The sequence below is a fragment of the Lupinus angustifolius genome, chromosome LG01 (genome assembly GCF_001865875.1).
Source record: "Lupinus angustifolius cultivar Tanjil chromosome LG01, LupAngTanjil_v1.0, whole genome shotgun sequence".
NCBI classification, from domain to species: Eukaryota; Viridiplantae; Streptophyta; class Magnoliopsida; order Fabales; family Fabaceae; genus Lupinus; species Lupinus angustifolius.
This window is the reverse complement of record NC_032009.1, coordinates 21,312,926-21,329,496: the sequence shown is the minus strand read 5'-3', so window position 1 is coordinate 21,329,496 and position 16,571 is coordinate 21,312,926. Positions and strand designations below refer to the sequence as shown.

At 32.0% G+C, this 16,571-nt stretch overlaps 3 protein-coding genes across 4 annotated transcripts; 2 read left to right on the top strand and 1 right to left on the bottom strand.

Moving 5' to 3' along the window:
* LOC109354447 lies at positions 4,807-6,822 on the top strand. 2 transcript variants are annotated; one of them, XM_019596950.1, is made up of 4 exons: positions 4,807-5,087; positions 5,177-5,291; positions 5,403-5,517; positions 5,706-6,822. In XM_019596950.1, exons 1-4 carry the CDS (start codon positions 4,987-4,989, stop codon positions 6,623-6,625), a joined length of 1,251 nt encoding a protein of 416 aa, XP_019452495.1. In that variant the 5' UTR covers positions 4,807-4,986; the 3' UTR covers positions 6,626-6,822. The 2 variants fall into 2 exon arrangements, with proteins under 2 accessions (XP_019452495.1, XP_019452504.1); XM_019596959.1 differs by having other exon boundaries at positions 4,973-5,087; positions 5,177-5,314.
* Positions 6,711-8,071, top strand: LOC109360410. Its single transcript, XM_019605338.1, has 2 exons — positions 6,711-6,726; positions 6,958-8,071. The coding sequence occupies exons 1-2, from the start codon at positions 6,711-6,713 to the stop codon at positions 7,872-7,874; spliced, it is 933 nt and encodes a 310-aa protein (XP_019460883.1). The 3' UTR covers positions 7,875-8,071.
* On the bottom strand, positions 13,828-15,497 carry LOC109354465 (blue copper protein-like). The gene is made up of 3 exons (XM_019596985.1): positions 15,194-15,497; positions 14,615-15,100; positions 13,828-14,309 (listed from the first exon to the last, which is right to left on the bottom strand). The coding sequence occupies exons 1-3, from the start codon at positions 15,378-15,380 to the stop codon at positions 13,909-13,911; spliced, it is 1,074 nt and encodes a 357-aa protein (XP_019452530.1). The 5' UTR covers positions 15,381-15,497; the 3' UTR covers positions 13,828-13,908.

Here is a 16,571-nt window from a genome sequence, read left to right as displayed (position 1 = left end):
ACTTTTAACATATATTTTGATATAAGGAGATAAGTTACATTCTATAGCTAGTGAAATTATGGCATGTTTCAGATTTAATCATTTTCTATAAAGATATTTCTAAAACTAAATAAAATAGTACACATGTCATACTTTTACTAGCAAAGAGAAAAAATAATATTTCTTAGTATTAACAAAACAATATGTTTGCAGCTCTAGACTTAACATTCCATTTCCAGAGGAATATGTTTACAAATTTAATTTTTAAAGTGTAAAGTGGAAATTATGAAAATTATGAAAGATATAGTTGAGTAAACCAGCCAACCCAATTTGCATTGGCCCAAAACTATAGGATCAGGGCAAGTAGGTCCAAAATATAAACGTGCATCAAAGATTGTGGAACTAGGTGATACTTATAGTTTCAATGTATTACAATACTTTGGTCTCAAAATTAGGAGTAAATTGTACCCATTTCTCTTTTTGTTCTTATACAAATCACTCATAATTTACTCATTACTCCTATAAAAGATTATGTTATGGATAAATACATTGGCTTAGGTGAAGATATATAGTGAATATAAGAACTCAAATAACAATGAAAGTGAAGAAGAATATATGAAAATGAAAGTAGTGATGGGTAGTGGGTGAAAAGGGAAAGCCTTCATAGTGGTGGACTCATAGAAAATGAAGGTGCTAAGTAAGTAAACTATGCACACAACACAACTAAAGGGGACAATGATAAAGGAAAAAACTTACTCTATTTTTCTTTTTTCCTTTTTTCACATTGTTTTATGTGTGTAAAAAATAGCATTTACCAATTAAAATTGAATTTTTTTATTTTAAAAAGGAATTCTATATTAATTAGTGTCTTGCAAGTTGGCATTGATTTTGCTTTCAATTACTTTATATTTTACTAGAGAATCTAGTATCTCTTTAGTTTTGTTGGTACTATTAAATGTATCTCCTTATCCTTTTAGATAAGGAACTAATCCATTTCGAATCGTATGATTGATCTTCAATAAATGTTATTCTCAATAATCGAACTCTTGACATTTTGATCAATCTGGTAATATCTCTTTAGTTGATAGCACCATTTCACAACTTTTTATTTGTCATGAAAATAGTAATAAAAATTAGAAATCATTCACTAAAAAAGAATAGTTGATAAGTTGAAATTGGGTTGAGAATCTTCCCCTTAGTGAGAGAGAGAGGTTCCTTTCCGTGTCACATTTGTCTTTATCTTGAGTACTATTTTGCTTATACCCCGGCCATAAATGCATCAAAATGAATCAAATGGCAACAAAAGTTGGGACAAACTCTATTCACCACAACATCATTGATATGACATGCTTGATGCATCTATTGCATCTGCTCTCATCCTGGCCAATTATTTCACCAAATAAAATAACAAATGAAGATATCAAATATCATTTTTTTACACTTGGGTTGGGCCATTTGTGTCAAAGCTTTGTGTGGATATTGATTATGTAAGACTAAATCATATACATCCCTTTCAATTTGGACCTATCATAATTATTTATTGCTAATATATACTATTGGTTAGTTTGGTGGTGGTTGGGTACTAATCACTTCAAATTAGAACATCTCTAGTACTGGATCCTTCAATAAAAATATTTTAAATTATATAATTGAAAATTAATAAATAAAAAATATATTCTTAGATTTGTTTGATATCATGTGTTACAATCTGGACCTAATATTGGACTGTCAAGTATCGAAGATTATCATTTTTCGCTATCAAAATCATTATTTGTTTATTGGTTCAGCTTAAACATCATTAAAGGGAGCTCAATTTGGATTAGACAATTGCTGAAAAATGTGATACATACATACATCAATAAAAGAAAATTCATACCTAACCACAGACCAATCCTTAATTTTGGGTGTCAGAAACATAGACCATTCTTTTCCTACAAAGTAAATCATTAACTTTCAACAGTGAGCATGCTTGCTAGTTTGAGAAAATTCATGAGACCAACTAAAAGAAATTGAAGTTTAAATACTGTAATTATGTATGCATATTGCTACTAAATAATACAAAAATGGGCATAGCTTAGTTGTCTTTGATTTTAATTTTCTTAGAGTAATAATATAAATGAAGAGTAAATATTAATTTTAGTCTATCATGTTTTTCGATCTTACTAGTTTGGTTTCTTAAAAATTCAAAAACCCAAAATAATCTACAAAAATTTCAAATGTTGGTTAAATTAGTCATTTTTTAACATGTTTTAAAACACTTGTTAGGGACTAATTTGACCCAAAAAAGATTAATTTAACTCACATTTGACATTGTTTGAACCATTTTGGCTTTTTAAATTGTTGAATGACCAAACTAGTAAAGTCGAAAAACATAAAAGATTAAAATGAGTAAAATATGCACTTGGTAGTGTTAAAGAATCTAAAGTACTAGCAGGTAGAAAGAAGACAAAGAACTGTGGTGTGAGGAGGGATTACACTAGTGCATGTTGAAAAAAATAGGCACTGCAAGTACTAATGTACCAAAAGGAAAAAAAGATTGAAGTTGGAAGTGTGATGGTAAGGCTTACATAAAAACTGAAAAAAGGAGTTTGGCTTTGTTCAGCAGTTTTCAACAGTAGTGGACGTGACATGATGAAAGAGTGGGAAGGCCCTTACAGCCTCAGTGTTGCATCGAAGGCTGTTTTTGGGTGCCGAACATCTACTGTCCCAAACTATATATTATACTAATGAAAATATATTATTTTAATTATAAATATTTAATATTATTTTTTGTTTTAATATGATTGGTATGAAACATAATGTATAACATTATTTTGAACAATAGATCCTTATCCATTTTCAACATGTAATTGTTACTATTTACTAGAAATTATTACATGTTTGAGGATTAATAGTTGAATCATGTACCAATTATTCATTTGGAATAAATCTAATTAATTTTAAATAATTAATTCATTATCAACAACATTAGTCATTTTATGGATGGAAAAAATACACACTGAAAGAGTTAGACTCAAGTATCTATAAATATTCTGATTCGGATAGAATTGTATCTAGTGCAATGATACATGTAGCAAACTAAAAAATACAACATTAGTCATCAATTTCAAAGAATAATTTATCCTTATTTACAAGGATAAAGCTGCACCACTTGTACCCATTTATTCATCAATGTGTTCACTGCAAATATTAATGCACCTGCTCACAAACAAATTTGTTCCTCTGCAAATCTCTTTACTCCTCCCACATCTAATTAAATATAAATATCTAACAATAAAATCTTTGACACAATCATAAATGATTGACTTCCTTTGATGAGATATTGATTCTTAACCATGTGAATTTAAAAAGATTCTAAGAGAAACTTTAATAAGTATTGTATAAGGAAGCAAAGGAGTTGGGTTTGCATAAAAAATGATATTTTTTTAAGTGTTAGACTTAGATTCCCAATACAAATTATTTATTTATATTCCTTAAAAAGTGATCTTAGTTAGGACATCAATTAACACAACCTTAGATTATTATATTAATATATGTTAGTAACATTATTGGTCGATAAATAAGGATAGTTAATACTCATTATTCAGCGACATTGATTATTTGTCCATGGTCAAATAGGACATAGACATGAATTTCATCAAATTTGACCAATAAATCACAATTTCACAGAACCCCATGTGGACTCATTAGGTGGCAATGGAGTAGTGCCAAAAATAAAAGTATCACCATCATGAAGCAAAACTTAACCCCGCAGTGAAAAGAATTTCTCTTGATTAAATTAAAAGGTAAAGAAAAAAAAGATTCTGAATACGTGTAACACTAGTCTTTTATCTTTCGGGTAACAGTGAATATAACCAGATTCTCTATGGTTACACACACTACTTTATAATGAAGTTGATATTAGAAGGGTTGTATACTTTTGTCATTTTGCTTACAGTGTTGAAGGGTCTTGTGTCTGAAAATGCTGGCATGCCCATAGTGGTGTAATTTATGTGGAAAATATAGATTGGATGGGGATATAATGTACGTAACCAACCAACCCAATATTAAATAAATAGTGTGATGATGTTGTAGTGTTATTGGGAGGGGAGAATTTTAATGGACTTTATTATGCAGGTACTTTTTGATAGTAACCTAACTCTCCCATTTCCGATTTATGATAGGCAAGTGTTTCAAAAAATAAAGGGTAATGCAACTTTCAGTTATACATATATCATTTTGATTACAATAAAATTACATTTATATTATAAAAAACAAGTAAAAAATATGCATTTTGTCTTTCCATTAATGGAAAAGATCCTTACTCCATTTTCCTTTTTCCAAGAGGTGTGACCCTAAACACAACTCAAAAGATTGAACACACAAATGTATCCATCAAACAACAAATAAAATAGTATGGTAAGTAAAACTCACTCAACTAAATTATTGAGGAAGACAAAAACATGAGAAAGGTAACACTTGAAACAAAAAATGGCAAGGGCAAGTAGTGAGTAATTTGAACAAGGGTACCAAATTATATATCTCAATTGAAAACATTAAAGATGACAGATACTTTGAGACATTTTTTGTTACTACCAAATGTATACAACACTTTTTTAGGTGAATAGCTAATTCTTTTATCAGGTTCATGACTTCTAACAAATGTTGTTTTAAGAATCGAACTCTCAATCTTGAACATCTAATGTAATCTTACAACTAACACCTTGTTGCTCCTTAAAACTCTCAACCTTAAAAATCTAGTAGTCTTATAAGTAACGCATTGTCTTTTTGGGACATGTTTTGTGACAACCAATCTTTGTTCGAGTAATTGACCCATCAAAACAACAAAACAAAATCCCATGTAGAGAGAGAGGGAAAAAAGACCACTTCTGTCACTGTGTATGCATAGTATTATTGTATGTAAGCTCCTATCGACCCAACACACAGACACACACTTCTCAATTATTTGTTTCCATTTTCTTCTTCCCATATTCTACTCTTTGAGTTCTGTGTTGTTGTTGTTTGAAGATGCCACGGCCAGGACCAAGGCCTTATGAGTGTGTGAGGAGAGCTTGGCATAGTGAGCGCCATCAACCTTTGAGAGGTTCCATCGTTCAACAGATTTTCAGGTTTTGGGTCTTCTTTTTTTCATGGTTTTTCTCTGTTTGTGCTTGTGCATTCTGTTCATAACTTTATTGCTTACCATGTGTTTGATTAGGGTTGTGAATGACGCTCACAGTGCTGCAACTAAGAAGAATAAGGAATGGCAAGAGAAGCTCCCAGTTGTTGTTCTCAAAGCCGAAGAAATTATGTACTCCAAAGCAAATTCAGAGGTTTTTATGTCTCACAAATGCTTGTAGGAATGTGGGGTTCTTAGATCTTTTGCTCTGTTTTATAAACCCCTTTTTTTGCTTAACTTTCTTGCTTTTGTATTTTTGCTTTAGGGAGAGTATCTTAATCTTGATACACTCTGGGAACGCCTCAATGATGCCATTAACACAATCATAAGGAGAGATGAGACCACAGAGAGTGGAGACCTTTTGCCTCCATGTGTTGAAGGTACTCTCAATTTCTCAGATCCACTTCTAGGACTTTGTGTCAAAATTTAATCTTGATGTGTTAATTTGTGTCATTTGGGAATATGAGTGTGGAATGTTGAGTATTGTAGACTCAAGATTAGTTTTTTTGAGCTCCAGTGATGTGTTTTTTTTTTTTTGGTTTTTGGGTATGGTACTTGCGCTGATCAGCTGCACTTAACCTGGGTTGCAAACCTGTAAGAACATCGCGAAGTGATCGGCACAATAATCCTAGGACTTACCTTGCCCCCAGAACTCAACAACCTCCTCCTTCTGGGCCTCCTAAACCTATTGGGGGCAATCCTACAAACTATACTACAAAAATCACAAGTTGTACTGTTTCTGGAATTCCTGTATCAGATTGTAACCAATATGCCCACCAAAATAGTAGAATGATGGGTTCCTGTAACTATCCGTTCTCAGACAGTTTCCTTTCGGGTCAACAACACCATCAGCCGTTGAGAATAGAAACTAAATCCTCAATGAACATGGGTTCAGTTTACCCCTTGTACTACAGCCATGAATCTAAAGAGCCTCAATTAAGGACGGCTAACTTAGACAATACATGTTCCGACACAATCTTTGTTGGCAGACCAGTAATGACTCCAGTCCCTGAGCCATCTGGGATTGGTCGAATGGATAACTTCCCCTATGGTAGATTCCAACATGTTCCAAACAGAATTGCAAAAGAACCTGCTTTTGGCACTCATCAGGAGCCTCCGGATAGGGAATGCGATTTATCCCTGAGGTTGGGTCAATCCTTACATCCAGGTATGAACAAAAAAGGTAGTTCGGCATACGAAATGGAAGATGCTGGATTAAGAGCTTCTCAGGATGGCAGAAAGTTTACTCATCTATCTATGCAGAAAAATAAAGAGCTCTGTTTTTACCCCCGAGAGACAGGATATGGTACTGTTGACGCTGCCAATTATAGTAAATATAATGCTGAGGGTGAAGATCAGAACTTAGAGACAGCGATGCGGAAGCGCAAAGCACCTTTAGGTAACAGTGAGGAGGATGGGAAATTTTGCCGGTATCTAGGGGTCCCATCCAATCAGTTTAGTGATAGAACCCAAAGGCCAGGTTCGTAGATAGTCTTTCCTGTTGTATGATATATGCATTAGCAGTTCAAGACGATCCAAAATGTTGTTGGATCCTCTTTTGTAGACTCTCTTTATGTGTAGCTCTGCTTGTGAGAAATTCTAGTAGCCGGCATTGAGTTGCTAATTTCATTGCTTCAAATGTGAACTGTATATAAAATCTTAGCTTGCTTTGTTTAATACTTTAACTTCTGCTTGTCTCTCAAAGGATCAAAAGATAAATGTGAACTTATGAAACGGGGCGTCTAAAAGAAAAGAAATGATGCAATTTCCCTGGGAAAAAGGCAATGTAATTAACATTTGATACATAGCTTGTACTGCAGCACTTAACCTGGGTTGCAAACCTGTAAGAACATCGCGAAGTGATCGGCACAATAATCCTAGGACTTACCTTGCCCCCAGAACTCAACAACCTCCTCCTTCTGGGCCTCCTAAACCTATTGGGGGCAATCCTACAAACTATACTACAAAAATCACAAGTTGTACTGTTTCTGGAATTCCTGTATCAGATTGTAACCAATATGCCCACCAAAATAGTAGAATGATGGGTTCCTGTAACTATCCGTTCTCAGACAGTTTCCTTTCGGGTCAACAACACCATCAGCCGTTGAGAATAGAAACTAAATCCTCAATGAACATGGGTTCAGTTTACCCCTTGTACTACAGCCATGAATCTAAAGAGCCTCAATTAAGGACGGCTAACTTAGACAATACATGTTCCGACACAATCTTTGTTGGCAGACCAGTAATGACTCCAGTCCCTGAGCCATCTGGGATTGGTCGAATGGATAACTTCCCCTATGGTAGATTCCAACATGTTCCAAACAGAATTGCAAAAGAACCTGCTTTTGGCACTCATCAGGAGCCTCCGGATAGGGAATGCGATTTATCCCTGAGGTTGGGTCAATCCTTACATCCAGGTATGAACAAAAAAGGTAGTTCGGCATACGAAATGGAAGATGCTGGATTAAGAGCTTCTCAGGATGGCAGAAAGTTTACTCATCTATCTATGCAGAAAAATAAAGAGCTCTGTTTTTACCCCCGAGAGACAGGATATGGTACTGTTGACGCTGCCAATTATAGTAAATATAATGCTGAGGGTGAAGATCAGAACTTAGAGACAGCGATGCGGAAGCGCAAAGCACCTTTAGGTAACAGTGAGGAGGATGGGAAATTTTGCCGGTATCTAGGGGTCCCATCCAATCAGTTTAGTGATAGAACCCAAAGGCCAGGTTCGTAGATAGTCTTTCCTGTTGTATGATATATGCATTAGCAGTTCAAGACGATCCAAAATGTTGTTGGATCCTCTTTTGTAGACTCTCTTTATGTGTAGCTCTGCTTGTGAGAAATTCTAGTAGCCGGCATTGAGTTGCTAATTTCATTGCTTCAAATGTGAACTGTATATAAAATCTTAGCTTGCTTTGTTTAATACTTTAACTTCTGCTTGTCTCTCAAAGGATCAAAAGATAAATGTGAACTTATGAAACGGGGCGTCTAAAAGAAAAGAAATGATGCAATTTCCCTGGGAAAAAGGCAATGTAATTAACATTTGATACATAGCTTGTACTGCATTTTTATGCATAGCAAAAATATAACAGCTCTATAACAATTAACAACGGTATACCAGTCATCTGAACCAGCCTGATTGAGGTTTCGGTTCGAACTCTATCTGATCAACTTCCTTAGAAGCGTGAGTTGAAGACATTGTTCAAAGGATAACACGCATTAACATGAGTTGCAAATTTACCTGATGTACCAGTACTGTTTTAAGATAAGGCTTTGGTCCAACATTTGCATTTTGCAGAATAAACATCTAGGTTCATGATACTAACTCAAAACTGCTTTATGGGCTTTTCTCTGTAATCACTAATCACCCTTTAGTACATGTGGTACATTTACTTTTAGTACAATGGTGGCACCAAGTTGTTAAACATATCTTCCTTTTCGGCACCATTATCCATTGTACCCGTGTGACAAAAAAGTTGTGATAACTAAACCTAATGGATCTTAAACTTAAATTACAAAGACATTTCTCCTTTCCTTTTAAGAATATAGTCATACATGTCAATGACACAATTTGTGCATATAAGAATATATCCCCTAATCTAATACGAGAAAATAGATTAATGAGATAAGAATGGGTAAAGGATTAATTGTACACTCAATGTACTGTACTGTGTGGTCGTGAGATTCTGCAAGAGTTAGTCAATTAATGTTGTAGTTAATTGATTAATCGTGTAAGAGTTAATCGATTAACTGATTAGTTGTTTCAGTTTGTTAAGGTGAATTTTGTGTATGATAATCGATTAACAATAGAAACTCCTTGTTTATAAGATAAATGAATGAACTATTTAAGATGACAAATTAGTATGAATTATGAGAGAACTATATGGAAAATAAAATGTTAAGTAAAGGTAATATGAAAAATAATAATTAATATATCATTGAACTCTTCAATGAGACAAGTAAATAAGAATGTTTTTTTAATGAGTAGATAAACATAAACAGAAGTAGAAGGTAAAACAAAGCTAAGGGTATAAAGAGATTTTAAGAAAAGGTTTGGAGTAGAAAATTTAAAACTTTTTGAAACCCAATATCTCATACTAGATGGATGGTTTAGAATCTGGTTCATCATGGCCCAGGCCAGAAAATACTTAAATGCATGCACTAACATGTTCTTTGAGCTAAAAGGCCTAGTGTGGTTATATTTTCCAAACCCAGTGGCATGAAATTCTTCAATAAGATAATGTGTTGAATGTTAAGTACGAGAAAGATAAGAAAAATATATATTAAAAATATCACTAATGTACCAATGGTTTGGTTTGGTATATGCTTGATACCTGCTGATCAATGTTTGAAATTCCCATTATGTGGATGAAAAAATATCACATAAAACGCTATAACAACGATCCTCTCCATTAATTGAGAGATAAATGATTATTTTTTCTCATATTTTTAATGGTAAAAATGTGATTTAATGATAAAAAATGTTATTACATATTGTCTTTGTGTGTTATTGTGTGACATTTGTTTCTCCACTCTATCATATATTATAGATGTTTCTTACTGGAATATAATTATTTTAGAGAATACTAATATTCTAGAAGAAAAAAATCATTAATCTTGCTTTAAATGGTTAGATTAAATATGACACCTGAACGTAATGGAGGGGCAAAAATTTAATGTACAATTAGGCAAAAGCAATATAAAAATTTAACGATAGTATCTTTATCACTTTAAAAGATTAGTCTCCCACTATTAATTTTGGTATTAAAAAATAGGAATCGTGCATACACTTCATTCACTTGGTTGCATGCGACTAAATTAAGTAATAAGAAAAAAGTTGAAGAGTTACTAATAATAATACAATAAAAAGCAAGCCATGTGCCTTCAGGGATCTTATATAATAATACAATATTTTATTGGTGTGATGCGAGTAACTTTATTCTTTTTATATACAAATAAAAAATGAATTAACTATTGTGATGCTCCATAAAATTAATTATTAATTAATTAAGATAACAAACACAGAAAAGTCAAAACCTCTTTTATTCTTCCTTTGTAATTCCATTTTTGTATAAGATCATGTTTAGGCTTTTAAAATCCAAATAAAAAACTGCATGGTGAAAAAAATAGTAATTGATAATAATATAATAATTTGTAAAAAGTAGTAGTTGGACAGTATAAGTAATTATTATCATTAATAAAAAAATTATAACTTTTTTAGCCGATATCTGAATAACTTTTATTTATTTCACTGTAATTCATAGTAACAAATTTACCAAATTAAAAAATGTGAGAGATAACAATACAAATAATAATGATATTGTGAAGAAATAGAACCTTCAATTCTAGAAAGAGCAAACCAACTCACATTTCACTTACAGCTGCTTCAATTTTACTATGAGAAGATATGCAATTGGCAAATTGACCAAAATTATAAAGTGTATAGTCATTATAAAGTTTTTTACATTATTAACATATCATCTATCATCATTTATATATAATACTTTTGTTTAACAGTTAATGATGATTAACAAATAAATGATAAATAATTTACTAACATCCATATTAAATTCAATGATAAATACGTTCATGTAATAATGTGAGGGATTAATATAATTTATTTTAAAACAGATTTGCACCATATAGTTTAAACTTTAAACAGTTAAAGTATGAAGCTGTTCGTTCATTGTACTCTATGGCGTTTGAATACGCCTAGCTAGAAAGTTGACATTACCCAAGCAGATGAGACCTAATTGCAACTCTTACAAATTAAGTAAAAAACTTAAAGAAAAAAAGAAAAAAGAGTTTTCACATAAATGTGGTGCTGGATAATTGACCTAAATTTACATTCAATTGAATGGTTATACTCTTTAGTTATCTCTTTTGATCTACTTAGTCACATATATATATATATATAGGGAATGAAGTATCTCCTTACATAAGGAGATAAGTTATCTCCTCCTGCCAGTGAAATCATGACATGTGTCATGTTTCACAATTTTCTATAAAAATATTTTTAAAAATAAACAAAATAGCACACATATTTTTTTTTTATTGGTTAGAGGAGATAAGTTATCTCATTATATAATGAGATACATTATTCTCATATATATATATATATATTATACTCTTTAGTTGGGAAATTTAAAGTGGTACACCTTGACCGAAAAATTACGATTTTGGTGTACCTTTTAGAAAAATTACAAAACTAGTGTAAATTTGTAGAAATCAGCAATGAAATTGTCAATTTATGTATTTTTTTTCTCTCTCCTCCCCCAAAATCGGCATTGGGGAGGGAGTTTTATTAAAATATATATATTTTTTTAAACTCCCCCTAAATCGTCAATGGGGGAGTTTTATACTTTTTTTATTTTTTTTTCTATCCCCTAAATTGGCAACCGAAAAGTTTTTGATTTTTTTTAAACTTGTGGGAGTTATATTATTAGTTTTAGTTTAATTTTTCAAACACAAATCCTAACAACACACAACATAATAAATTTTGTCAACCCTAACCCAACCCTAATAACAGAACACAATAATGAAAAACATACATAATATTTTAATGAAAAACCCACATAAAACATAGATAAACTTTATATTTTAATAAAATATTATGTGTGTTTTTCATTATTGTGTTCTGTTATTAGGGTTAGGGCTGACAAAATTTATTATGTTGTGTGTTGTTATGATTTGTGTTTGAAAAATTAAACCCTAAAACTAATAATATAACTCCCACAAGTTAAAAAAAAAATCAAAAACTTTGCGGTTGCCGATTTAGGGGATAGAAAAATAAAATAAAAATAAAAAAACATAAAAAAGTATAAAACTCCCCCCACATTGACGATTTAGGTGGGAGTTTAAAAAAATAAAATATTTTAATAAAACTCTCTCCTCAGTGTCGATTTTTGGGGAGGAGAGAGAGAAAAAATACATAAATTGGCAATTCCATTGCCGATTTCTATAAATTTACACTAATTTTATAATTTTTCTAAAAGGTGCACAAAAACCATAATTTTTCGGTCAAGGTGACCCACATCTGTAAAATTTCCCTCTTTAGTTATCTCTTTTGTACCGGAAAAGTCTTTTTCCTTAAATAGTGTGGTATTGACTACTGAGACAGCAAAGTTGACATCATGGTACCTAATGGGCTACATGTAAGATTATTAAGAACATACATGTCCAACATTAGGAAAAGTCATGTATACTTAACAAACATAAAAGGAATGCAAGTCTCATTTTCTTACAAAAAAAAATCAAGTTTCATATATTTTATCTTCCTGAATTGTAGTCATTTCTCAGCTTATTTTCATAAAATTTTATTTTATTAACGTCTGACTTTAACTGAAAAATATTAATTTAAAAAATTTCTTCTCCTTTTGTGTTAGATTTTTGGGATCACATCTCTGTCTCATATCATATACCGTTTTATGTGTTATAAATTATGATCGGTTGAAAGAATATATTTAAATTAAAAGTTTAATTATTATATATATTTTTTGACTAATCACAACTCATGACACATGAAGTAATATAATATTGTAGTATAAAAGATGTGGTCCCAAGATTTATAGGCAGGACTAGTATAGCGGTAGGGGAGACTATACCCAAATTTTTGTAAATGATGTGAAACCTGCTTCCTCACATGATATTTGGGAATATAAAATTAAAAGCAGACATCTAAGACTTTATATGGTAAAGAATAAAGCTATATATGGCACGAATAAAAAATGTAATATACTGAAATAAGGTGATAATAGTTTTTTTATTCGAGGTATGGACCCATTTGCTTTTTGTTAAAAGCAGTAGTTGATGGACCATTCCAGCACATCTATCAGAAATTCCCTGGAAAACCACGTCTTCATGTACCAAGTCAATTAAACACTACCAACGAGTATAAAATAATTACTTTATCATTTTGTGATTTTTCTTTTTGAGTAGATGACAATTTCCTATTGGGTTGGATTACAATGAGACACAAAAAAGTAGGACAGGTGATCCTCATTCACCTATCATAATGACATTAGAGCCCTTAATATTAAACTCGTGGCTTCTCAGATCATGATATTTCCAAGTCAAAATAATTATATTTTAGTTGCTTGATTGAGCCCAAGTGGTAAAGTATAATCTCCTCAACTAACTAGACTCTTAGTTTTAATATAGAACAAATATCAATGATAATTTAACAAAAATAATAATAATAAGAAAAATTAAAAAAATTAATTATCATAATATATTTTCGTTGACGTGAAATATGAGACAAAATCTGAAACAACATATTTTTTACAATTAAGGTTAGAAGAGTTGGAAATTCATCCTCTAAGACTTGGTTGTCAAACCAATTTTTCTATAGTTTTAAGAGGGCAAGTTATCAACCTCATCCCACAATTCAAACCCAAATGTCAAAATTTCTCCACAACCAAACAAAATGTGGGTGTGAAAGGTAGAATGTGTTATAAATTTGTTCATCAACATTTGTTGAGTTTTGTCATATCTCCTACAATTATCTTCGCAAATCCTTTTATCATTCCTTAAAGCAAATATTTTTAATATAAAAACTAGAGATATCCAATGTTAAAAATATAAAGTAAAAGTTCAATAACTTCATTTACTTACGATGAAATTGGAGAAGGATGTAGAATTATTCATATGTATATAGATCACAACTGCATCAAATTAAGAAAAATACAAAACTGATGAATGTATATGAAACAAAATGAGACAACAAAAAAACAAATCATAACAATCCTAACTGTAACAATCTCATATATCTAATAAAATGCAGCAACAACTGAAACCAGCATAGCAAATAATCCAAGAGATCCAAGAGAAGCAGCACCAGAATTTTGTGGAGGGGCACTGGCACCACCTTCACCTGAAGGAGAAGGGGATGAAGGGGTTGTAGAACCTGAAGGAGTGGCGGTGGAGGATGGAGAGGTAGCGGTGGTGGTGGTGGTGGTGGTGGTGCCGGTGACATTGATAGCAAGTTTTTGACCAGCAGAACAATGTCCAGTATAACCACAAATGAAGTAATGAGGACCAGATTTGTTAAGAGTAACTCTCACTGGTGGTGCACTGTTGTATGCAGCAATAGGAGAAACACTGCTGCATGAATCATAATTCTCCTTTGTCACTTCCTCTACGTTGTGTGTGTTTATTTGGTAGTTGAACACTGAACACATCAAAATTTAACAACATCTCAGAACATAATCTAATTTTTTGGTTGCAATTCAGTGAGTCATAAAGGTAAATATTTATATACAGTTATTACATTATTTATTATTCAGTCAGATTACTTGTTTTAAAGAATCAGTGATCATTAAAAATAAATCATGTATGTACAAAACTCTTACACTAGACAAATAACTTCAGAAGATTTATTCACCAACAGCATAATCTTAGGAACAATGAATTAAACATTACCTACTAGCTTAAACTTAAAGAAAATTTGAATAATGAAAGAGTTTGAGGACATACCTAGAATATCTCCAACCTTGAAGTTCTTGGCAGAAGCCCATGAAGCATAAACAGAAGCACCATTGGTAGGAATGGTCCACCCTATGGTATCTCCAACCGTGTAAGTCACTGGTCCAGTGAATGGTGCTGGAGCTGGTGCAGATTCTGGAACCTTAGCCGATGGTGAAATAGCACTTCTATGTTGAGGTGCAGGTGCAGGTGCAGCAACAGGACTAGTCTTTGGTGAAGGAGAAGCACTAGGACTAAGGTGAGGTGCAAGAGAAGGAGCATTAGTAGAAGCTTTTTGAGTAACCTTAATTGTCAATTTCTGACCAGCAGAACAGTGTCCAGTAAAAGCACATATATAATATTGTTCCCCTGTCTCATTAAGGGTCACAATTGCAGGACTTGTTGTGATAGTGAAAATAGCACTTCCTCCATTACATGCATCAAAATCAGATTTTGTAACCTTTGCAACATCATGTTGTCCATTAGCAAAATTAAACACTGCATATAAAAAAAACAAGAAAGGTTATAAAGATGAAAAAAATATATGGAATGTTTTGGAAGATAAATGTGTGTGTTGTTTTTGATAATGACCAAGAGTGTCGCCTATGGTGAAGGTTTTGTTGGAAGCCCAAGTGGTGTATGTGGCAGCACCACCAGAAGGGATGGTCCAGCCAATGGAATCACCAACCACGTGTCTGGTTTGTGCAACTGAGCCATTGAAAAGAGTGGCTATTGCAATGAAAAGAACAACAAAAGTATTGTTCATGTTTCTTGTCATTGTGTTCTTATGTGTTGGTCAGGTCGCCCCTGTTTTTTCTAAGACTGGTGCTTTGTGTTTTGTTGTTGTTATCAAACTTTGTCTTTGTATGAGAGAAGATAAGTGGAGTAGAAGGTTAATGTTTGTGTTGGTATTTATAGAAAAAAAGTATTGGATGTGGTGTGCGTTCAGAAAGGTAGAATTCTTCTAGATTTGATTTAATCCTAATGGTACATGGTCCAATTCATGAGAAGGAAGAAATAAATACAGATTTTAACATACAAGATATTCTTTAAAAAACTTACAAGAGGTAGAATTTTTTTCCCTCTATCCCTCATGTTTTTTTCGTAATGAACTATCCATTTTGGGTTCGTGGTTGTCTCTTCCAACAACTGTCATTTCTAGGAATCAAAAATTCAACTTTAAGAATCCATGAAGACCTTATACTACTCACCAACCAACGGCTTATTGGTATAAGAGGTAGAATTGTTCTTGTATATATACCGGGCATAATTATTTTAACATCAAATATACAATTGTGATTGGATTTATTGCTGCTTTTTTTAATGATAGCATATGATCACACTGGGAAAAGAAAGATAAAAAAACTACCATCTTGAGTAAAAAATATCCCTTAACATTTTTATCTCATTTCTTGAAATATATTAATTAATTTGTTTGAGGATTAAGAATATAGTAGAAATATTTGGTTTTTCTTACCTCTGTATATATATTATCAATGCATGTAGCCACTCCAATTAGGGTTAAGTCTTCCCCAAGAACCTTGGTGTTTATTTATACTCTTAATTAGCGCTACAAACTGAAAAAAATGCTTATTATTCCACAAACAATTATAATAGAAAGAAAACATTATGCATTTGATAAATTATGTATTATAATGTTTTCTATTCAAGCTTATAGAACTATAATTCATAAATGCTATGTGAAATTAGATCTAATTAAACAAAAAAGGAATTTGTCCTTACAAAGTAGGTATGATATGGTTTAATTGTGGAGCCACATTATGTTTGAATCAAGCTTTCAATTCAAATTAACCAACCACAATCTTTGAAAAAACTTACATATCTCATATGAGCTATTAAATATTGAATTGACTTCATGCAATGTGATATTCATTATTCAACTTTTACTCTCGTACCACAATATTGGTTAATAACTTAAAAATATTAAATATATTAATTCTAAAGTACA